The sequence below is a fragment of the Myotis yumanensis genome, unplaced genomic scaffold (genome assembly GCF_028538775.1).
Source record: "Myotis yumanensis isolate MYYU_CA2020_CCGP unplaced genomic scaffold, mMyoYum1.0.hap1 SCAF_12, whole genome shotgun sequence".
In the NCBI taxonomy this organism is placed as follows: domain Eukaryota; kingdom Metazoa; phylum Chordata; class Mammalia; order Chiroptera; family Vespertilionidae; genus Myotis; species Myotis yumanensis.
In genome coordinates, this window is record NW_027223763.1 from 14,814,781 (window position 1) to 14,831,473 (window position 16,693).

At 39.7% G+C, this 16,693-nt stretch overlaps 1 protein-coding gene across 1 annotated transcript; it reads right to left on the reverse strand.

Moving 5' to 3' along the window:
• Nucleotides 1-30: 30 nt before the first annotated feature.
• On the reverse strand, nt 31-16,651 carry PSMD5 (proteasome 26S subunit, non-ATPase 5). Its single transcript, XM_070430805.1, has 10 exons — nt 16,292-16,651; nt 13,560-13,704; nt 12,057-12,170; nt 11,495-11,623; nt 9,134-9,243; nt 6,833-6,975; nt 5,659-5,850; nt 3,250-3,359; nt 2,721-2,861; nt 31-991 (listed from the first exon to the last, which is right to left on the reverse strand). The coding sequence occupies exons 1-10, from the start codon at nt 16,465-16,467 to the stop codon at nt 734-736; spliced, it is 1,518 nt and encodes a 505-aa protein (XP_070286906.1). The 5' UTR covers nt 16,468-16,651; the 3' UTR covers nt 31-733.
• Between the last annotated feature and the right edge of the window lie 42 nt (nt 16,652-16,693).

The following is a 16,693-nucleotide window of genomic DNA, read 5'->3' on the forward strand; positions in this document are numbered from 1 at the left end:
AGGAAATATAGTAACAACAAAAAAGAAAAAGAGACCTTTTCAAGGTATTTATTCTTATTATAGAGAACATAATTTTGAGATCCCATGTGGCTTGTTTTTCAAAGAATAATTTTATCCAAGACTATGTAAGTAGAACCAGAAGAGGGGAAAGAAAAAAAAAAAGATGGCGAAGAGAAACAATTTAGTTCTATTTTAGTTCAAGCAAATTTTATTTATTTATTTGTTTGTTTATTTATTCTCACTAGAGGAATATGTTTATTGATTTTAGAAAGAGGAAGGGAGAAACACTGATTGGTTGCCTCCCATATGCAACCCAACCAGTGATCAAACCTGCAACCCAGGTATGTGCCCTGTCTGGACTCAAACCTGAAACCTTTTGGTGTACAGGACGACGCTCCAACCAACTGAGCCACCTGGCCAGGGCTAAAGCAAACTTTTAAAAAAGACAGTAAATCCACAAAAGTTTTCTGGGAGAACAAAACTTCCATCTTCTTGTAAACAGTAAGGCAGTCAAATGAATGTGAAAAATATGTTTCAATTATAACCAAGTTTGTGCTCTCTTGGTTTCACATTGTACTTTATGTAGAAACACAACAAATGCTGGTGATAAAATTAGGTTCAACACACTACGATAATTCTGGGGGGGGAGAAGTCTCTGTTTAGTAAAATACAGAGAGAGTCAAATGCCTTAGGAGAAGTTTTGGTCCAAAAATGATTTAGAGTCTAGAAGAAATCACTCAGCTCCTTCCACTGCTGTTGTGGAAATAGGTTTCACATAGTATGGACCTTCACTCACATAAGTTCTGAGTCTCAAATAATATGGGTTCCCAAAGATTTCTGCAATTGTCTTGGAATTCGCCAGTGCTTTCACCAGTTCATATTTGGCATCCTTTGAAGCTTTGTCATGCTCTATGGACCGGTCCATCACATACTCTACAAAACCTGGACTGTTAAACATAAGTTTCTGAGCCCAGGGTTGGTTTGCAATGGCCTGAAATGGAAGGCAGAGAGAACACAATTCCTTTGAGGCTTAAGAAATTAAGTTTGTTAGTCGGATGGCACAATCTTTAGAAAAAAATTTGGCAACACGAACCTTAAAAATGTTAATGTTTTGCCCAAGTAAATTCCCTCCAGGGAATCTAATTTAAGAAAATTTAAATGTTAAAAGTCTTTGTATACAAAGATATTCATTATAGCCCTAGCCGGTTTTGCTCAGTGGATAGAGCATTGATCTGCGGACTGAAGGGTTCTGGGTTCGATTCAGGTCAAGGGCACATGCCTGGGTTGTGGGCTCGATCCCCAGTAGGGGGCATGCAAGAGGCAGCTGATCAATGATTCTCTTTCATCATTGATATTTCTATCTCTCTCTCCCTTCCTCTCTGAAATCAATAAAAATATATTTTTAAAAAAGATATTCATTACAGTGCGACAGTTACAGTATAAATGTCTAATAGTGAGGGGATGGTAAGTAAATTATAGTATACAGAAATACAAAAATGAAATAAACATTAAGAATATTTATTTAGCCCTAACTGGTTTGGCTCAGTGGATAGAGCGTCGGCCTGTGGACTGAAGGGTCCCAGGTTCGATTCCAGTCGAGGGCATGTGCCTTGGTTGCGGGCACATCCCCAGTGGGGAGTGTGCGGGAGGCAGCTGATCGATGTGTCTCTCTCATCGATGTTTCTAACTCTCTGTCCCTCTCCCTTCCTCTCTGTAAAAAATCAATAAAAAAATATATTTAAAAAAAAAGAATATTTATTTAAAAATAGATAAATTGGTTATATGGTAAATGCTAGGACTACAAAGATAAATCAGGTATGGTTCCGATTCTCAACAAACTCTGTTTAATAGGTCAATAAATAAACATTTTCAACATAATGTAATAAACAGAACACAGAGGTATAATCCTTACCACAACTCTAATTATATAATGAGCTATACAATTATATTTACTGTCTGGGTCCCTCAACAGACAGTGAGCTACATGAAAGGAAGGTCTTTGTATATTTTTCTTAACTATTGTATCCCTAGCACCTAGCAAAAAAACCTCACCAAAAACTCAATCAATATTTGCCGAATGTGCCCGGCTGACGTGGCTCAGTGAATGAGCACCAACCTATGGATCAGGTCATGGTTCGATTCCTGGTCAGGGCAAATGCCCGGGTTGCAGGCTCAAACCCTAGCAGGGGCTGTGCCGGAGGCAGCCGACCAATGATTCTCTCATCACTGGTGTTTCTAGCTCTCTCTCCCTCTCCCTTCCCCTTTGAAATAAACAAAAATATATTTAAAAAGTTTTTGCTGAATGAATACATGCAAAATATGAGAGCCAACATTTCTTCACTCAACTTTGTGGAGATACCTGATCAGTCCTTGAAGTATGAATAAGATGTTAACAAGCAAAGTTAGGGAAGAATGTTTAAAGCAGAGGGCACGTGAAGGCCCAGAGATATGAAGCAAGCAGTTTGGTATCAGTAGAGCATTAAGTGCCAGAAGGGGAATGGCCATAAATAGGGCTCATGAAGAAGACTGGTTAGGACAATAAGGGCTTACTTGATGGTAGATAAGGAATCTGGAATTAATTCTGTGAACCCATAGTACTCTGTGCTCTGCCACAGCATCTTGTGTATTCCTGGGACACGGCAGAGTGCCTGGCTCACTGAAAGTACTCATGTGTTGAACAGAGTCCCAGAAGAACCTGGGGAAAAGAAGGGGTTGCCTACCGTGAACACTTTTAAGGCACCACAGTGTAGTTCAGGAAAGGGTTGATTACTGATGCCACGGAAGAGCTCCAGCGGGTCCCGATATAAAGAAGAGAACCAGGATTCTGTCATCCTCAGGAGGTCATCAGTCTGCTGCTCAGGCTACAGGACGGAAAAGAAAAATCGCAAGACATCTGGAAGTCAGGAAACACAGCACTCTGTCATTAACTTGCTGTGTGATCTCTGCCAAGTCTGGAGCACCGTCCCCCAAACCCAGCCCATATTTTATCAGGTTTTTTGTTTGTTTTTTAATGAGGTTGATTAAGCAATATCTAGGGGCTGGTCCAGTTCCAATATTCTATGATTCCACTTTAACTTAAAAAATGTCACTAGTCATATAATGAGGGCTATACTCTTTTACTAAGAGTAAGAAAGATGGCATTTATCTGATCAACATTTATATTAAATTAACCAGTATTATGTTAACTCATACAGATTTATTTTCCCAAGTACATCCCACTATGTTTCATTAACTTCCCACTCTACTTACTGGTAAATAAAGAATAGATGAAACTGCATCCAAACACCTAATTTTGAGCTCTGTTGAGGCATTCTTTGCTTGATATCCTATTCTCTTCAGTAAGCGTTCAAATCGAGTTCCTTTGAAGGATAATGAGATAGTTTTGATTGTCACAAAATACAAATAACATGAAACTTACCATTTTAACCATTTTTAAGCATATAGCTCAGTGGCATTAAGTACATTCACGTTGTTATGCATCCATCACCACCATCCATCTCCAGGACTTCCATTATTTCAAACTAAAAGTTGTACTCATTAAATAATAACTCCCCATTCCCCAATGTCCCCACTCCCTGGTGACCACAATTCTACTTTCTGTCTGTGTATTTGACAACTTTAGGTACTGTATAAGTGTAATTATACAGTATGTATCCTTTTGTGTCTGGCTTATTTCACTCAGCATGTCTCCAAGGTTTTTCCTTGTAGCATGTATGAGAATTTCATTCATTCTTAAGGCTGATTAACATTCCATTGTATGTATATACCACATTTTATTTATCCTTTCATGCATCAATGAACATGAGTAATTTCTACTTTTTGGCTATTGTGAACAATAGCTATTAATGAACACAGGTGTACAAATATCTATTTGAGTCTGTTTTCAATTATTTTGGGTATATACATAGAAGTGGAATTGCTGGATCATATGGTAATTCTGTTTAATTTTTGAGGAACCACTAGTTTTCCACAATGGCCATACCATTTACATTCCCACCACATATATACAAGGGTAAAATACAAGTAACATAAAATTTTCACATACTTGCCAACACTTGTTATTTTTTTAAATAGCTATCTTAAATGAAGAAAGAGTTTTTTTTAAAGTGTGCTTTGCTCTCATATACTATGACCTCCACCAACTTAAACCAATATAAAAATAAACATGTAGTCAGAGACGAAGTGAGAAGGCTACAACACACATTCATATGCAATACAGCATATATAAGTCAAAGTGTGGAGGAATAGGAATCAAAGGACCTGGATTAGAGTAGCAGCTGCTACACAGTCTGTATGATCTTAGAAAATTTTCTTAACTTCTCTGAGTTTCAACTACCTTATCTATAAAATGAGAATGACAATAGTATGTTCTTTGAAGGATTGTAAAAGGGTTCTGTCATAGGGAAATGCACTAAAAAAAGTACATATAACAAGGATACTAACTGTGATGCACAACGGTATATTAATTTTGAACATATACTTCACACAAGGGTTTAACAGTGCCACCAAATTGTGCTAAATTCAGTGCTTTCAAGATACTCATGGATGTTCGATAAAAGTACCACATTTAAAAAAATGGGTTTATTGATTTTAGAGAGAGAGAGAGGAAGGGAGGGAAAGAGAGAAACGCTGATCTGAGAGAGAAACATCCACTGGCTGCCTACTGGGGATCAAGCCAGAAACCCAGGCATGTTCCTGACCAGGAATTGAACTAGCGACCTTTTGGTGCACGGGACAAACACTCTTCCAACTGGGCAACACTGGCCAGGGCAAAAGTACCACTCTTAACATGACATCTTGTAATAATTTTTCCCTGGTCCTTGACATTACAGGTATAAAAATCTGTCTTTTCATTAAATATTCATAACAACCCTGAGAAGTAGCTGTTATACCCTTTTTTAAAAATGAGGAAAATGAAATACTTTCAACAATAAAGATTTGAAAAAAAAAAGAGGAAAATGAGGCCTAAAGTAGTGAAGCAAATACAATTAAAGAAGCTAAGCCAGTGAAAGAACCTAGTTCTTCCTGACTCCAGCCCATCATCTTTTTACCATGAATATTATTTAAGGAAGATGTAGTGGGAAAGAGTGCTTTTCCAGCCAAGTTCAAAAAAATATTCACTAATAATTATGAGACGTTTTAGGAATGAGTCCAAGGTCGTGGTAAAAGATTGCCATATATAAAAGCAGTTTTAACAATGCAATTAATGTGCCAGCCAACAAATTTACATATTGAATCCTGGCTCAGTGGATAGAGTGTCGGCCTGCGGACTGAAGGGTCCCAGGTTTGATTCTGGTCAAGGGCACATGCCCATGTTGCAGGCTCAATCCCCAGAAGGGGGTGCGAGGGAGGCAGCCGATCAATGATTCTCTCTCATCATTGATGTTTCTATCTCTCGCCCCCTCTCCCTTTCTCTCTGAAATCAATAAAAATATATTTTTAAAAAAAGGATATCTCTGCCCTGGCTGGTGTAGATCAGTTAGTTGAGCATCATCCCCTGTACTGAGAGGTCAGTTTGATTCCTGGTCTGGGCATGCAAGAGGCAGCCAATTGATGTTTCTCTCTCCCTTCTTCTCTCTCTAAAATAAATAGACATATTAAATAAAAACTTTAAAAATTAAGATATCCTTAAAGAAAGCTAAAACAAGTCATACCAACCTGTCTTCTGTAAAACCTGTTTTCCTTCAATATTGGATCCCAGGATTCCAATTGTGTCCACTGCTACGCCAATCATGGTGGGGTCCTGACTTTCTGTCATTTCAAAGACTTTTTCCACAAAAACTGGAAAACGCTCGCAGATCTGTTGAGGACTATCCATGATGGCCAAGTTCCCAAAAAACTTCACAAATCCTAGAGATATTTACAAAACTATATATATATATTTTTTTAAATATATTTTATTGATTTTTTACAGAGAGGAAGGGAGAGAGATAGATAGTTAGAAACATCGACGGGAGAGAAACATCGATCAGCTGCCTCCTGCACATCTCCCACTGGGGATGTGCCCGCAACCCAGGTACATGCCCTTGACTGGAATGGAACCTGGGACCCCTCAGTCCGCAGGCCGACGCTCTATCCACCGAGCCAAACCGGTTTTGGCCAAAACTATATTTTAATAGGGGAAGAAGACAGCATAAATTGCAGGTCCTATGTTTTCACGGGGACAGTAATAAACTATTACTGTGAAAGGCTATAGTACTATGTTGTCTTGAAATCAGACAGACCATAAGGAAATATTGAAGAACCTAAAAAGAGTGGTCCCAGGGTGTTAATGGAGCTGGGTGAAAAAAGCATTGTCACAAGCTGGGAGAACAAAAAACAAGGATCAGTGGATACAAATCACAGGAAGGTAAGTTTGGAGTTATTATCAGGAAGAAATTTTAAAGGAGATTTTCTTCAATGAAGTAATCTAGGCTACCTAATGAAGGAATAAATCTCCAATTTCTGGAAATGCTCAAGAAAAACTAATCAATCATGTCCTTGAACAGAATAGCTGGAATAGTTCCTGTATTAGCTAAAGATTACAACTCAAAGATTTGATGAATCTGTGAATATACTGTAAATATCACTACTAGTATTTTAATTTATGTTTCTTATAGCTGAGATGCACAGGAAACAATCCTAATGATCTAAACAGTAGTATTTCCAGAAAATCAGAATCAATACTGCAATGGCTCCCAGAGCAATAGATTCTACCTCATTAAGGGGCTATGAGTTAGGTATCATCTCAAGGGAATAAGCTCTAAAGATGATGATCCTTGGTCTGCCCTGACAGCAATAACTCAGAAACAAAACATGCGCCATCATTTCCACAGGCATCAATATTTCTTACCGGGTAAATAGAAGCTAGAGAAAGGGTCTGAATCTGCCCCAATAATTATATTAGATATCTTATCAATCACTCCTTCTTGAGCAAGGTACTGTCGTCCATGATGAGTATATGCCATTGACGTCACCATTTCTATACAGGTAGCTCTGAAATGCCAAGATTTTGCATATGATTAGCATGGTTTAGGAATTGTTTTCAAGTAAGTTATCTTATTTAATTCTTCCCATGAAATCTGAAAGGTCAATAATCCTGGCTCTACTTTTCACATGAGGGTACAGGATGAGAAAATTGCAGTGACTTGTCCAGAATCCCATCTTTATTACAAGGTACAGTTTAGATTTAAATCTTGACTTTCTGACTCAAGGCACACTTATTACTTCTACTATAATAAAGCTACTCCTAAGAGATTTTTTAAAAAAACTTTTGTTTTATCTTGATATGTCAAACATATACAAAAGTACAGAGAACAGAACAGTAAGCCCCCAGGTAACCATAATCCTGATTATATAGTTATCAAGATTTTGCTTTTCTTATTTCATCTATTTTTTTTTTTCTGAATTATTTTAAAACCAGTTCTAGTCATTTTGCCATTTACCCCTGCATACTTTAAAACATCTCTAAAACACATGTTTTCTCACACAATTATAATGCTTTTACCACATATTTAAAAATTAATAGTAATTCTTTGGTATCACTTAATACCCAAACATTATCAAATTTCCCCAATTAACTAAAAAACTATTTGTAGGTGTTTTTTTTTTTTATGTCATAAAATCTGATACAGAACTAAAAAATTAACAAAATTAATTTCCAATGCTTTGAAAAAGTGTAACTGGTGTCTGATTTTTGCATATGAATTTAACAATTTTGGTCACATTTAAAAAACACAGGACAATCAACAAATCACTTAAGGAAAACAAACTTCTGTATACACAAAGATAACTACAGTGCTATTATAACAGCAAAATATTTGAAGCACACTAAGTGTTCAACAGTGAGGATATATTGGTAAATTGTGGAATATCAACAAGGAAACATTTGACAAGGGGGTTTAGAGAGTAGAGTACTGGGAATGAAAAGATTGGAATTAACATTTCTTTGAGGACCTGTCAGTCACTGTCTTGGTCTCTATGATAAATGCACTTAATCCTCATATTACCTTCTTTATAGATTTGCCATTGTTACATTTAGATGATGTGCAAAACAGATACAGTAATTTGTCCAAGGTCAATCAGCTAATAAGCAGAGATGCATGTAAGCCCAAGTCTTACTCATGTTTAAAAGTCCATGTTTTTTATCATGCCATAGTGCTATTTATTTAACACCAAAAAATGTGTATGGTAGCACATTAAGTAATACAAAATGGCAGTTATGTGATTACAATTTTTTTAAAAAAATATATTTTATTGATTTTTTACAGAGAGGAAGGGAGAGAGATAGAGAGTCAGAAACATCGATGAGAGAGAAACATCGGTCAGCCGCCTCCTGCACATCTCCCACTGGGGATGTGCCCACAACCAAGGTACATGCCCTTGACCGGAATCGAACCTGGGACCCTTCAGTCTGCAGGCCGACGCTCTATCCACTGAGCCAAACCGGTTTCGGCGATTACAAATTTTTAAAAGCAGGCAGGAAGCCCAGCTGGTGTGACTTAGTGGTGGAGCGTTGACCTATGAACCAGGAGGTCACAGTTCAATTCCTGGTCAGAACACATTCCTGGGTTATGGGCTCAATTTCCCCAGTGTGGGGCATGCAGGAGGCAGCCAATTCTCTCTCAACATTGATGTTTCTCTCTCCCTCTCTGAAATCAAGTTAAAAAAAATATGTTTGTCTGTTTTTTTAAAAAGCAGGCATGTATGCCTAAGGACAGGGAACAAAAGTAGCTGTATTACCCTAGCTAGTTTGGCTCAGTAGATAGAGCATCAGCCTGCAGGGTCCCGGGTTCAATTCCGGTCAAAGGCACATGCCAGAGTTGCGGGCTCAATCCCTAGGATGGGGCGTGCAGGAAGCAACCAATCCATAATTCTCCCTCATCATTGATGCTTCCATCTCTCCTTCTCTGAAATCAATAACAATATATTAAAAAAAAAAAGTAGCAGTATTCTCATATGGGGCTCTACTAAGTTCCAGTATGTTGTCACAATATCACTTGAGCAATTTTCTAAAGGCCCTTTCTTCAGAACATACTTTGTCATGAGACTGCAACCTAGGCACAAGCTCCACTAGGGAAGATAAGTCTCAAGTTTGTTTTCTGGCCCTCCAAAGGAGGACTCTTTGCTCTAAGAACTCTCTCAGCCAACGTACCTGACCAGCACATCCTCCCCAGTCAGCTCTCTGAGAAGCTGGGTTACCAACCCACTGGTGGAACAGTAGTTTAGAGATTCTGGTGACACAGAAGAGATCTCCACAATTAGCTGAAAGAACAGAAAAACAGAAAGGTCAAAACAACCCCAAACTTGTTAAATCTCATTTTATGATAAATGCAGGATTAGGCACTTTATAAGAAATTAAAAAAATATATATTACATGTATTTATCTCCACAAGTAGGAAACTTTCACTGAACAAATAAGAAATTACTTTGGGCCCCGGCCAGGGGGCCCAGTTGGTTGGAGCGTCATTTCATACACCCAAAAGTTGCAGGTTTGATTCCTAGGCAGGGCACACACCTAGGTTGCCAGTTCAATTCCCAGTTGGGGCACGTATGGGAGGCAGTCGATAACACTCCATTATATCTGGGTGTATGTGCACTTTTTACAAAAGAAATTATTAACAAGGTACAAAAGCCTGAATGAGCAACAATAAAAAGATTGCAAAAATCATTCATTCATCCATGCCTGCATTCTATCTGTCAGTCATTCACTTACTCATTTATCAAGTATGTTCTACAGGCTTACTAGAGAATTTCAAGCAGAGAAATGACAGAACCAGATTTTGTTTTTAAATCCTCACCTGGGAATATGTTTATTGATTTAATAAGAAACATCGATCAGTTGCCTCCCATACATGCCCTGACCAGGCATCAAACCGGCAACTAGGTATGTGCCCTGATGAGGAATTGAATCCACAACTTCTTGGTTAAAAGATCATGCCAACTACATGTTAAGATAGACTAGTAGTGACAAAAATGGATGAGACTAGTTTGGATGCAGTTAAAGTAGTTCAGGTGAGAGATCAGTAGCTTAGACTTGGGTGCTACTGGCTTTATCAAGGAAGACAAATGCTTGGGTTTAAGAAAAACGGACACAACGTGATGACTGAATGGATATGTGGCCAAGAGAACAAAGCCTCAAAGAGAATGAGCTAGAGGTGTAATAGCCAACCGCATGGACTATGAGACAGGGCCAGTTTGTTGTTGCTGGGTTTTTTTTTATTAGAGGCATGAAGTGGCTAGAAAAGATCACGAGTTTGGTTTCAACATAGGTGTGAGGGGCCTAGAATATGTCCAAGGAGAAGGGAGTAAACAGTTGGACATGAAGATCTGAGCTCAAAAGAGAGATAGGTCTGGGTTGGAGGTTTACATTTGAAAGTCATCACCATTATTGGTCAGCACTGAAATCACAGGATGAATAATATTGTCTAAAAATGGATACAGAGCCTTGACTGGTTTGACTCAGTGGATAGAGCGTCGGCCTGCGGAATGAGGGGTCCCGGGTTCGATTCCGGTCAAGGGCATGTGCCTTGGTTGCGAGCGCATCTCCAGTGGGAGGTGTGCAGGAGGCAGCTGATGGATGTTTCTCTCTCATTGATGTTTCTGACTCTCTATCCCTCTCCCTTCCTCTCTGTAAAAGGTCAATTAAAACATATTTAAGAAAAATAAAATAAAAATGGATACAGATTACAAGGAGACGAGAGCCTGGGATTCTGCCTTCACAAATCCCAACAATTAATAGCTCAATAGAGGGATAACAAGCCAGGAGACTTAGAAGAAACAGCTAGAGAGGCAGAAAGAAAATCAGTATGAAGGCATACAAAGTAAGCTCTGAAGAGGGAATGAGACTGTAGAGGATTTGTTTTAAATATGCAGCCTAGTAATTGTGGCCTTGGGTCAATTACTCCATTAATAGTGAGGTTAATAGCCGTAACCGGTTTGGTGCAGTGGATAGAGCGTCGGCCTGCGGACTGAAAGGTCCCAGGTTCGATTCCGGTCAAGGGCATGTACCGTGGTTGCGGGCACAACTCCAGTGGGGAGTGTGCAGGAGGCAGCTGATCAATGTTTCTCTCTCATCGATGTTTCTAACTCTCTATCTCTCTCTCTGAAAAATCAATAAAATATATTTTAAAAAAAATAGTGAGGTTAATAATAATGGTATATAGGGATTATTGTGAGAACCAAGACAATACATTTGAGGATTTAGCACAGGACTCAGTACAAAGCTGGTAAAAATGGGAACCATTTCTTCTTACTACTTCTACAACTAAGTGTTTCAAAATCTAGTTCCAATGGTATCTACTCTACTGTAGTACTTAATAAAGCAGTATACATATTTTTATGATTGTCTCACATACTAGGTGGAGAGTTCATCCTATATCCCCAGTACCTAGTATAAGGCCTAACACAGACTATATACTCAATAAATGCATGTTAAATGACCCATCTTGCCTTCGAAGGTAACTCTTCCTGCATTCTGAATCGTAGGCATCAGAAAGTGTGCTTTTCATCTTACCTCATAGACCCTATATCGAACAATATCATTTGTTTTCATTACAGTTTTCAAATCATCCAGCAGATTGCTTTCAAATAAAGCCTCCAGTCCAGCTTGGGTCAGTGATATTCTTGACAGGGATTTAATGGCCTTATAAGGAAAGAAAATATCTCTTAATTCATAAAAACACAAAATAGTAATATCTACTGCATAAGACTGATGTGAAAATTAGTGTCTTGAATGCACCTTGTCCCATGAGCATTCACTATGTTTTAATTATTACTATTTATAATTGGAAAAGATACATAGCATTCTCAACAGAAAATAATTATGTAAGTTTTGCTTCTTAGGAAGTAACCCAATGTAAACCCTATGACCGATAATTCAGATATGTGTACTCTAGAAAGTAGAAGTTTACTAGTACTTATTCGACACCATTTATTTATTTGACACCATCTATATGAAGCTGCAATTACACAATCATTTCTTCTAAACTTCCACCTCTCAATCCAGAAAGCCTTGCTTTGTCGTTTAAGACACTAATACCTCTGCATGTTCAAGTGGATTGTTGCAGCTGACTCACCGCTTTAGCTACAGATAGATTGTCTCCACCAATACAATAAATGACTTGTTTTAGTAATTCAGGATTATTTAGAACCTCAGTAACAGCATCAGAATTTTCAACAATTCTTCCAACCTGAAAGAAAAAAAACAATCAGAAATACTCTTCCAAGGTACGGCAACAAGTGAACATCTGACGGTCAAATTACCTTAGTGTACAGTTATTCTAAGAGTTACTGATTACAACTACAAGACAAGTCATTAAAAATTCCAAATAACCCACATTCATTAAAGCCAAGCACACAATGGCATAGTCATATCTACGAAAGAAAAATAAAAAAATAAAATGGGTAAAGAGTTGAGACACCTCAGTGAGTGAAAACAATAAAATTCCTAGTTCTATTCCCTTTTAGCTAAACTGAAACCCTGGGCAAGTAACTTCTCTGAGCCTAATTTCTTATCTGTAAAGTGGGAATATAATACTTAAGTACAGGATAGTAATGAAGATTAAATGAGACTAAGTAGGTAAAGCACATACTACAGTGTCTGGCACATAAATGATAAATTGATATTTTCCCCAATCTGTTAAATAAACATTTTAGAGGAGAAAAGGAAAAACAGTAATTGAATACCTACTGGATAAACTAACTGCTCAGATACTAACATTCTCAGCAGCAGTTCTTCACCCAAATAGTAGCATGTTTTGACTACCAGAGTGATAAGAACTGTTTTAATTTGTTGGTTTAGGAACCTTTACAACAGAACTTTGTTCATGCCAGTATAATAACATGACTTAACATGGCAATCTTTTTCTCTAGACTAGGGGCTCCTCTTAGGAAAGAAATAAGTTTTATTTACCTTAGTAGCTCTAACAACATATGGTACAGTGCCTGGCATGTAAAAGTAACTCAGTATTTGATGAATGAATACTGCCGATGGTACTTAGAACTTCTTACTTTAACTTGTATCCCCCTGGTCATAGTTAGCTATGTACACTCAAACAGACTAGACCAATGGTCGGCAAACTCATTAGTCAACAGAGCCAAGTATCAACAGTACAACAATTGAAATTTCGTTTGAGAGCCAAATTTTTTAAACTTTAACTATATAGGTAGGTACATTGTTATTAACTTAATTAGGGTACTCCTAAGCTGGCCTTTGCTAAAAACGTCCTCAATCTGATTGAGGTACATTCGCTGAGGTCGACCCCTTCCAACTCTCCCATCCACACTCGTCTTGTATACTTGTTTCGCCCAGGCCAAAAACTGACTTCTGCCCCTGGGCCACGAAGTTTCAATCGCACTGTACATGCGCGCCCGCACATGGTATTTTGTGGAAGAGCCACACTCAAGGGGCCAAAGAGCCGCATGTGGCTCATGAGCTGCGGTTTGCCCACCACTGGACTAGACACTACCTAGGGACAGCGAGAGATCATGTTTTCTTCATCTCCCTGCACAGAAACTCGCCCAGAGCAGGTGGTCACTAAGGGTTGGTTCCCTTATTATGTGCTAGCAAGATTTCATACCTGGGATAGAGTGAGGATTTTTACGGAATCATTGGGGTGAGTCAGTCCTCTCTGCAGGTCAACCCTGAAGTTCCGAGCCACGTGAACTGGCTCCAGAGCCTGGAGCAATCTCTCCAGAATGGATACACACAAAGTGGTCTGTTCCCTAAAGGAGATACCATAGACCTCATTAGTTCATGTCTTTTTAGGTAGAAGGGAATCTAATAATATCTGACCCCTGGCTCAATGAGGATCTCCATACAGACTTCTCTTCAAAACATCAGCTTCTATTTTAACATTAAATGTTCATTAAACATTTACCACGTACCTATTATGTGCCATGCCTGTGCTGGGGCTACAAAGAATGATAAGATATACTCTATAACCACAAGGAGCTCAGTTGAATGGAAGATACAGAAAAATAGGCAACTATAATCCAGTTAGATAAACGCTAGCTTAAAGCTGGGAGCTGTGGGAACTCAGTAAAGAACAAAGGGTACAGGGTATACCTGAGCAAATTTTTAAGTTACCCAAGAGAAGAAAGGTAAAGGGCATAGTAGCACATGAAAAGGCACAGAGTGGTATGCATTCAAGGAACCACAAGTAACTTGGTATGACTGGGATCAGAAAGGGAGAGAAATGGGAAGAAGGTAGGTAAAAGGAGAAAGATGTCAAGAAATGAAATTTTAAAAAATGCACAGCAATCTGATTTTGATTGGTCTTTTATGTCCTGCTATGGAATTTCCCAGACGGCAATGGCAAGTCAAGATGGGGTTTTAAAGCAGAATTAACATGATGAGATCTGACTTCTAGAAATCACTTTGTCAGTGTTAGAGAAAGAATTTTCAGTTAGAAGCTTATGTTGAGCTGATGAAGGAGTGAAAGAGGTTTAAGAAGCTATTAAAGAAGTAAATTAATTAGAACTTGATGACTACCAGATGTACATTCAGAAGGTGTTTCAAGAATAACTTCTTTGTCTCTTAATAGGCAGCAAAAGCAACTGAGCACTCATACATTGCTAATAGGAAGCACACTATTAAATTGGTATGATCTTGCTAAAAGGCAATCAAGTAATAAATAGCAAAAGCCTTAAAAATGAACATATCCCCAAGATCATTGAAAACATGCATAAATGTGGTATAGCCACACAAAGGAATATTCCTCACAAAAAGGAAGGAAGTACTGATGCATGCTACAACAAGAACCTTGAAAATGCGTTAAGTGAAAGGAGCCAGACACCAAAGGATTCCTTTTGACGATGATTCCATTTACATGAAATGTCCAAAATAGACAAATTCAGAGACAGAAAGCAGATCACTGGCTGCCAGAACCTGCGAGTGGATGAAAGGGGAAAGGGGAGAGACCACTAAAGGTTTTCTTTTCCTTTAAAAAAAAAAAAAATTGTGGTCCTGGCTAGGTAGCTCAGTTGGTTAGAGTGCAGTCCCCATATACCAAGGTGGCAGGTTTGATCTCCAGTGAGCTCACATACAAGAATCAAGTAATGAATGCATAAATAAGTGGAACCACAAATCAATGTCTCTCTCTCCAAAAATCAATCAATAAAAAAAATTGCAATTGTACAGACCATAAAATTTACAATTTTTACCATCTTTTTCACTGATTTCAGAGAGTGGGAGAGAGACAGAAATATCAATGATGAGAGAGAATCATTGACGGACTGCCTCCTGCGCGCTTCCTTCTGAGGATCGAGCCCACAACCTAGGCATGTGCCCCGACTGAGAATCAAACTGTGACCTGGTTCATGGGTCAATGGTGTGACCGGGCCCATTTTAATCTTTTTTTTTTCTTTTTAAAAATTTATCTTTATTATTGAAAGTATTACAGATGTCCCCTTTGTTTCTTTTTTTCCCCATTGACCCCCTCCACCCCACTCCTAGGCCTTCACCACACTGTGTCTGTGTCCATGGGCTATGCATACATGCATATCATAATTCCCCGATTTATCTCTCCCCACCACCACCTAGCCTCTGAAATTCCTCAGTCTGTTCCATGCTTCTATGTTTTAACCATTTTGTAAGTACAGTGCTGTGGCATTAAGTACATTCACGGTGTTGTGCAGTCATCACCAGGATCCAACTCCGGAACTTTTTCATCTCCCATTGGAACTGAAACTGCATCCATGAAACACTGACGCCCCATTTTCCCTTTCCCTCAGCCCCTGGCGACCATTCTACTTTCTCTACGCATTTGACTAACTCTAGGTACCTCACGTAAGTGGGATCCTACAATATTTCCAAGTAGAAAAGTTCTGGGTCACAAGTATTTTTTAACTCTTCTAAATTACGGAATACAAAGTATACCTGCATGTTAAATTACTGGACCCAATGGTGTATGAATCTAAAATGTTGATGGATCTAGCAAAATTGCCAGGATAGGACTCCTCCTGAGGAGAAAAAAAGTCAAGCACTGGTGCACAAAGACTGTGGAGTCCTCCCTGCGGGCGGGAAACCTTGCTTCCCCGCCCTCAAGTCCTACTTCAAGGATGAAGGCAGTGAGGCCAGGAGATGGTCAGGGGCACAGCTCGGGGGCTGGGCTTACACCCCATTTCTTGCCTCTCAGCCTAGGGTCCTTCCCTCTCTGAAATTTCAGGTTTTTTTTAAAAAACCTTTATTTGCGACTGGATAAAGCCCTCCCTCCATCCCAGCCGCTCCCGTCTCCACACTTGGCGGAGACTCCCTTTCCGCCCCCCACCCCCTCACCCCCACGCCGCTCAAGCTGCGGGGTCCTCTCACCGATGGTTTTCACTGAGCAGGGAGAAAAGCGAACTCAGGCGCAGTTCCGCCGCGTGGTCGCGGAGCTCGCTGAGCGGCACCGCCTGCAGCACCGACTGAAGCGCGCGCAGCTCCTCCAGCGGCGCTTCCAGCCGCGACACATCCCTCAGCAGCGCCAGCGCCTGGGCCGCCATCATGCCTCCTCCAGCAGAAAGGGGCTTGCACGGCCGCCTTCCCGGCTCCCGGCTCCAGGATCCCGGCGGGATTCTCCGAGTCTCGCGAGATCTGAGGGACGCAACCTCCCTTCGCTGAATATTGGCTGTGACTGCGAACCGTCGGGCCTCCGCAGTAGCGAGGCGGAGCTGGCGGGCCGCACACGGTCCGGGTATTCCCAAGCCTCGCGAGATGTGGGTCCGTGAGAGC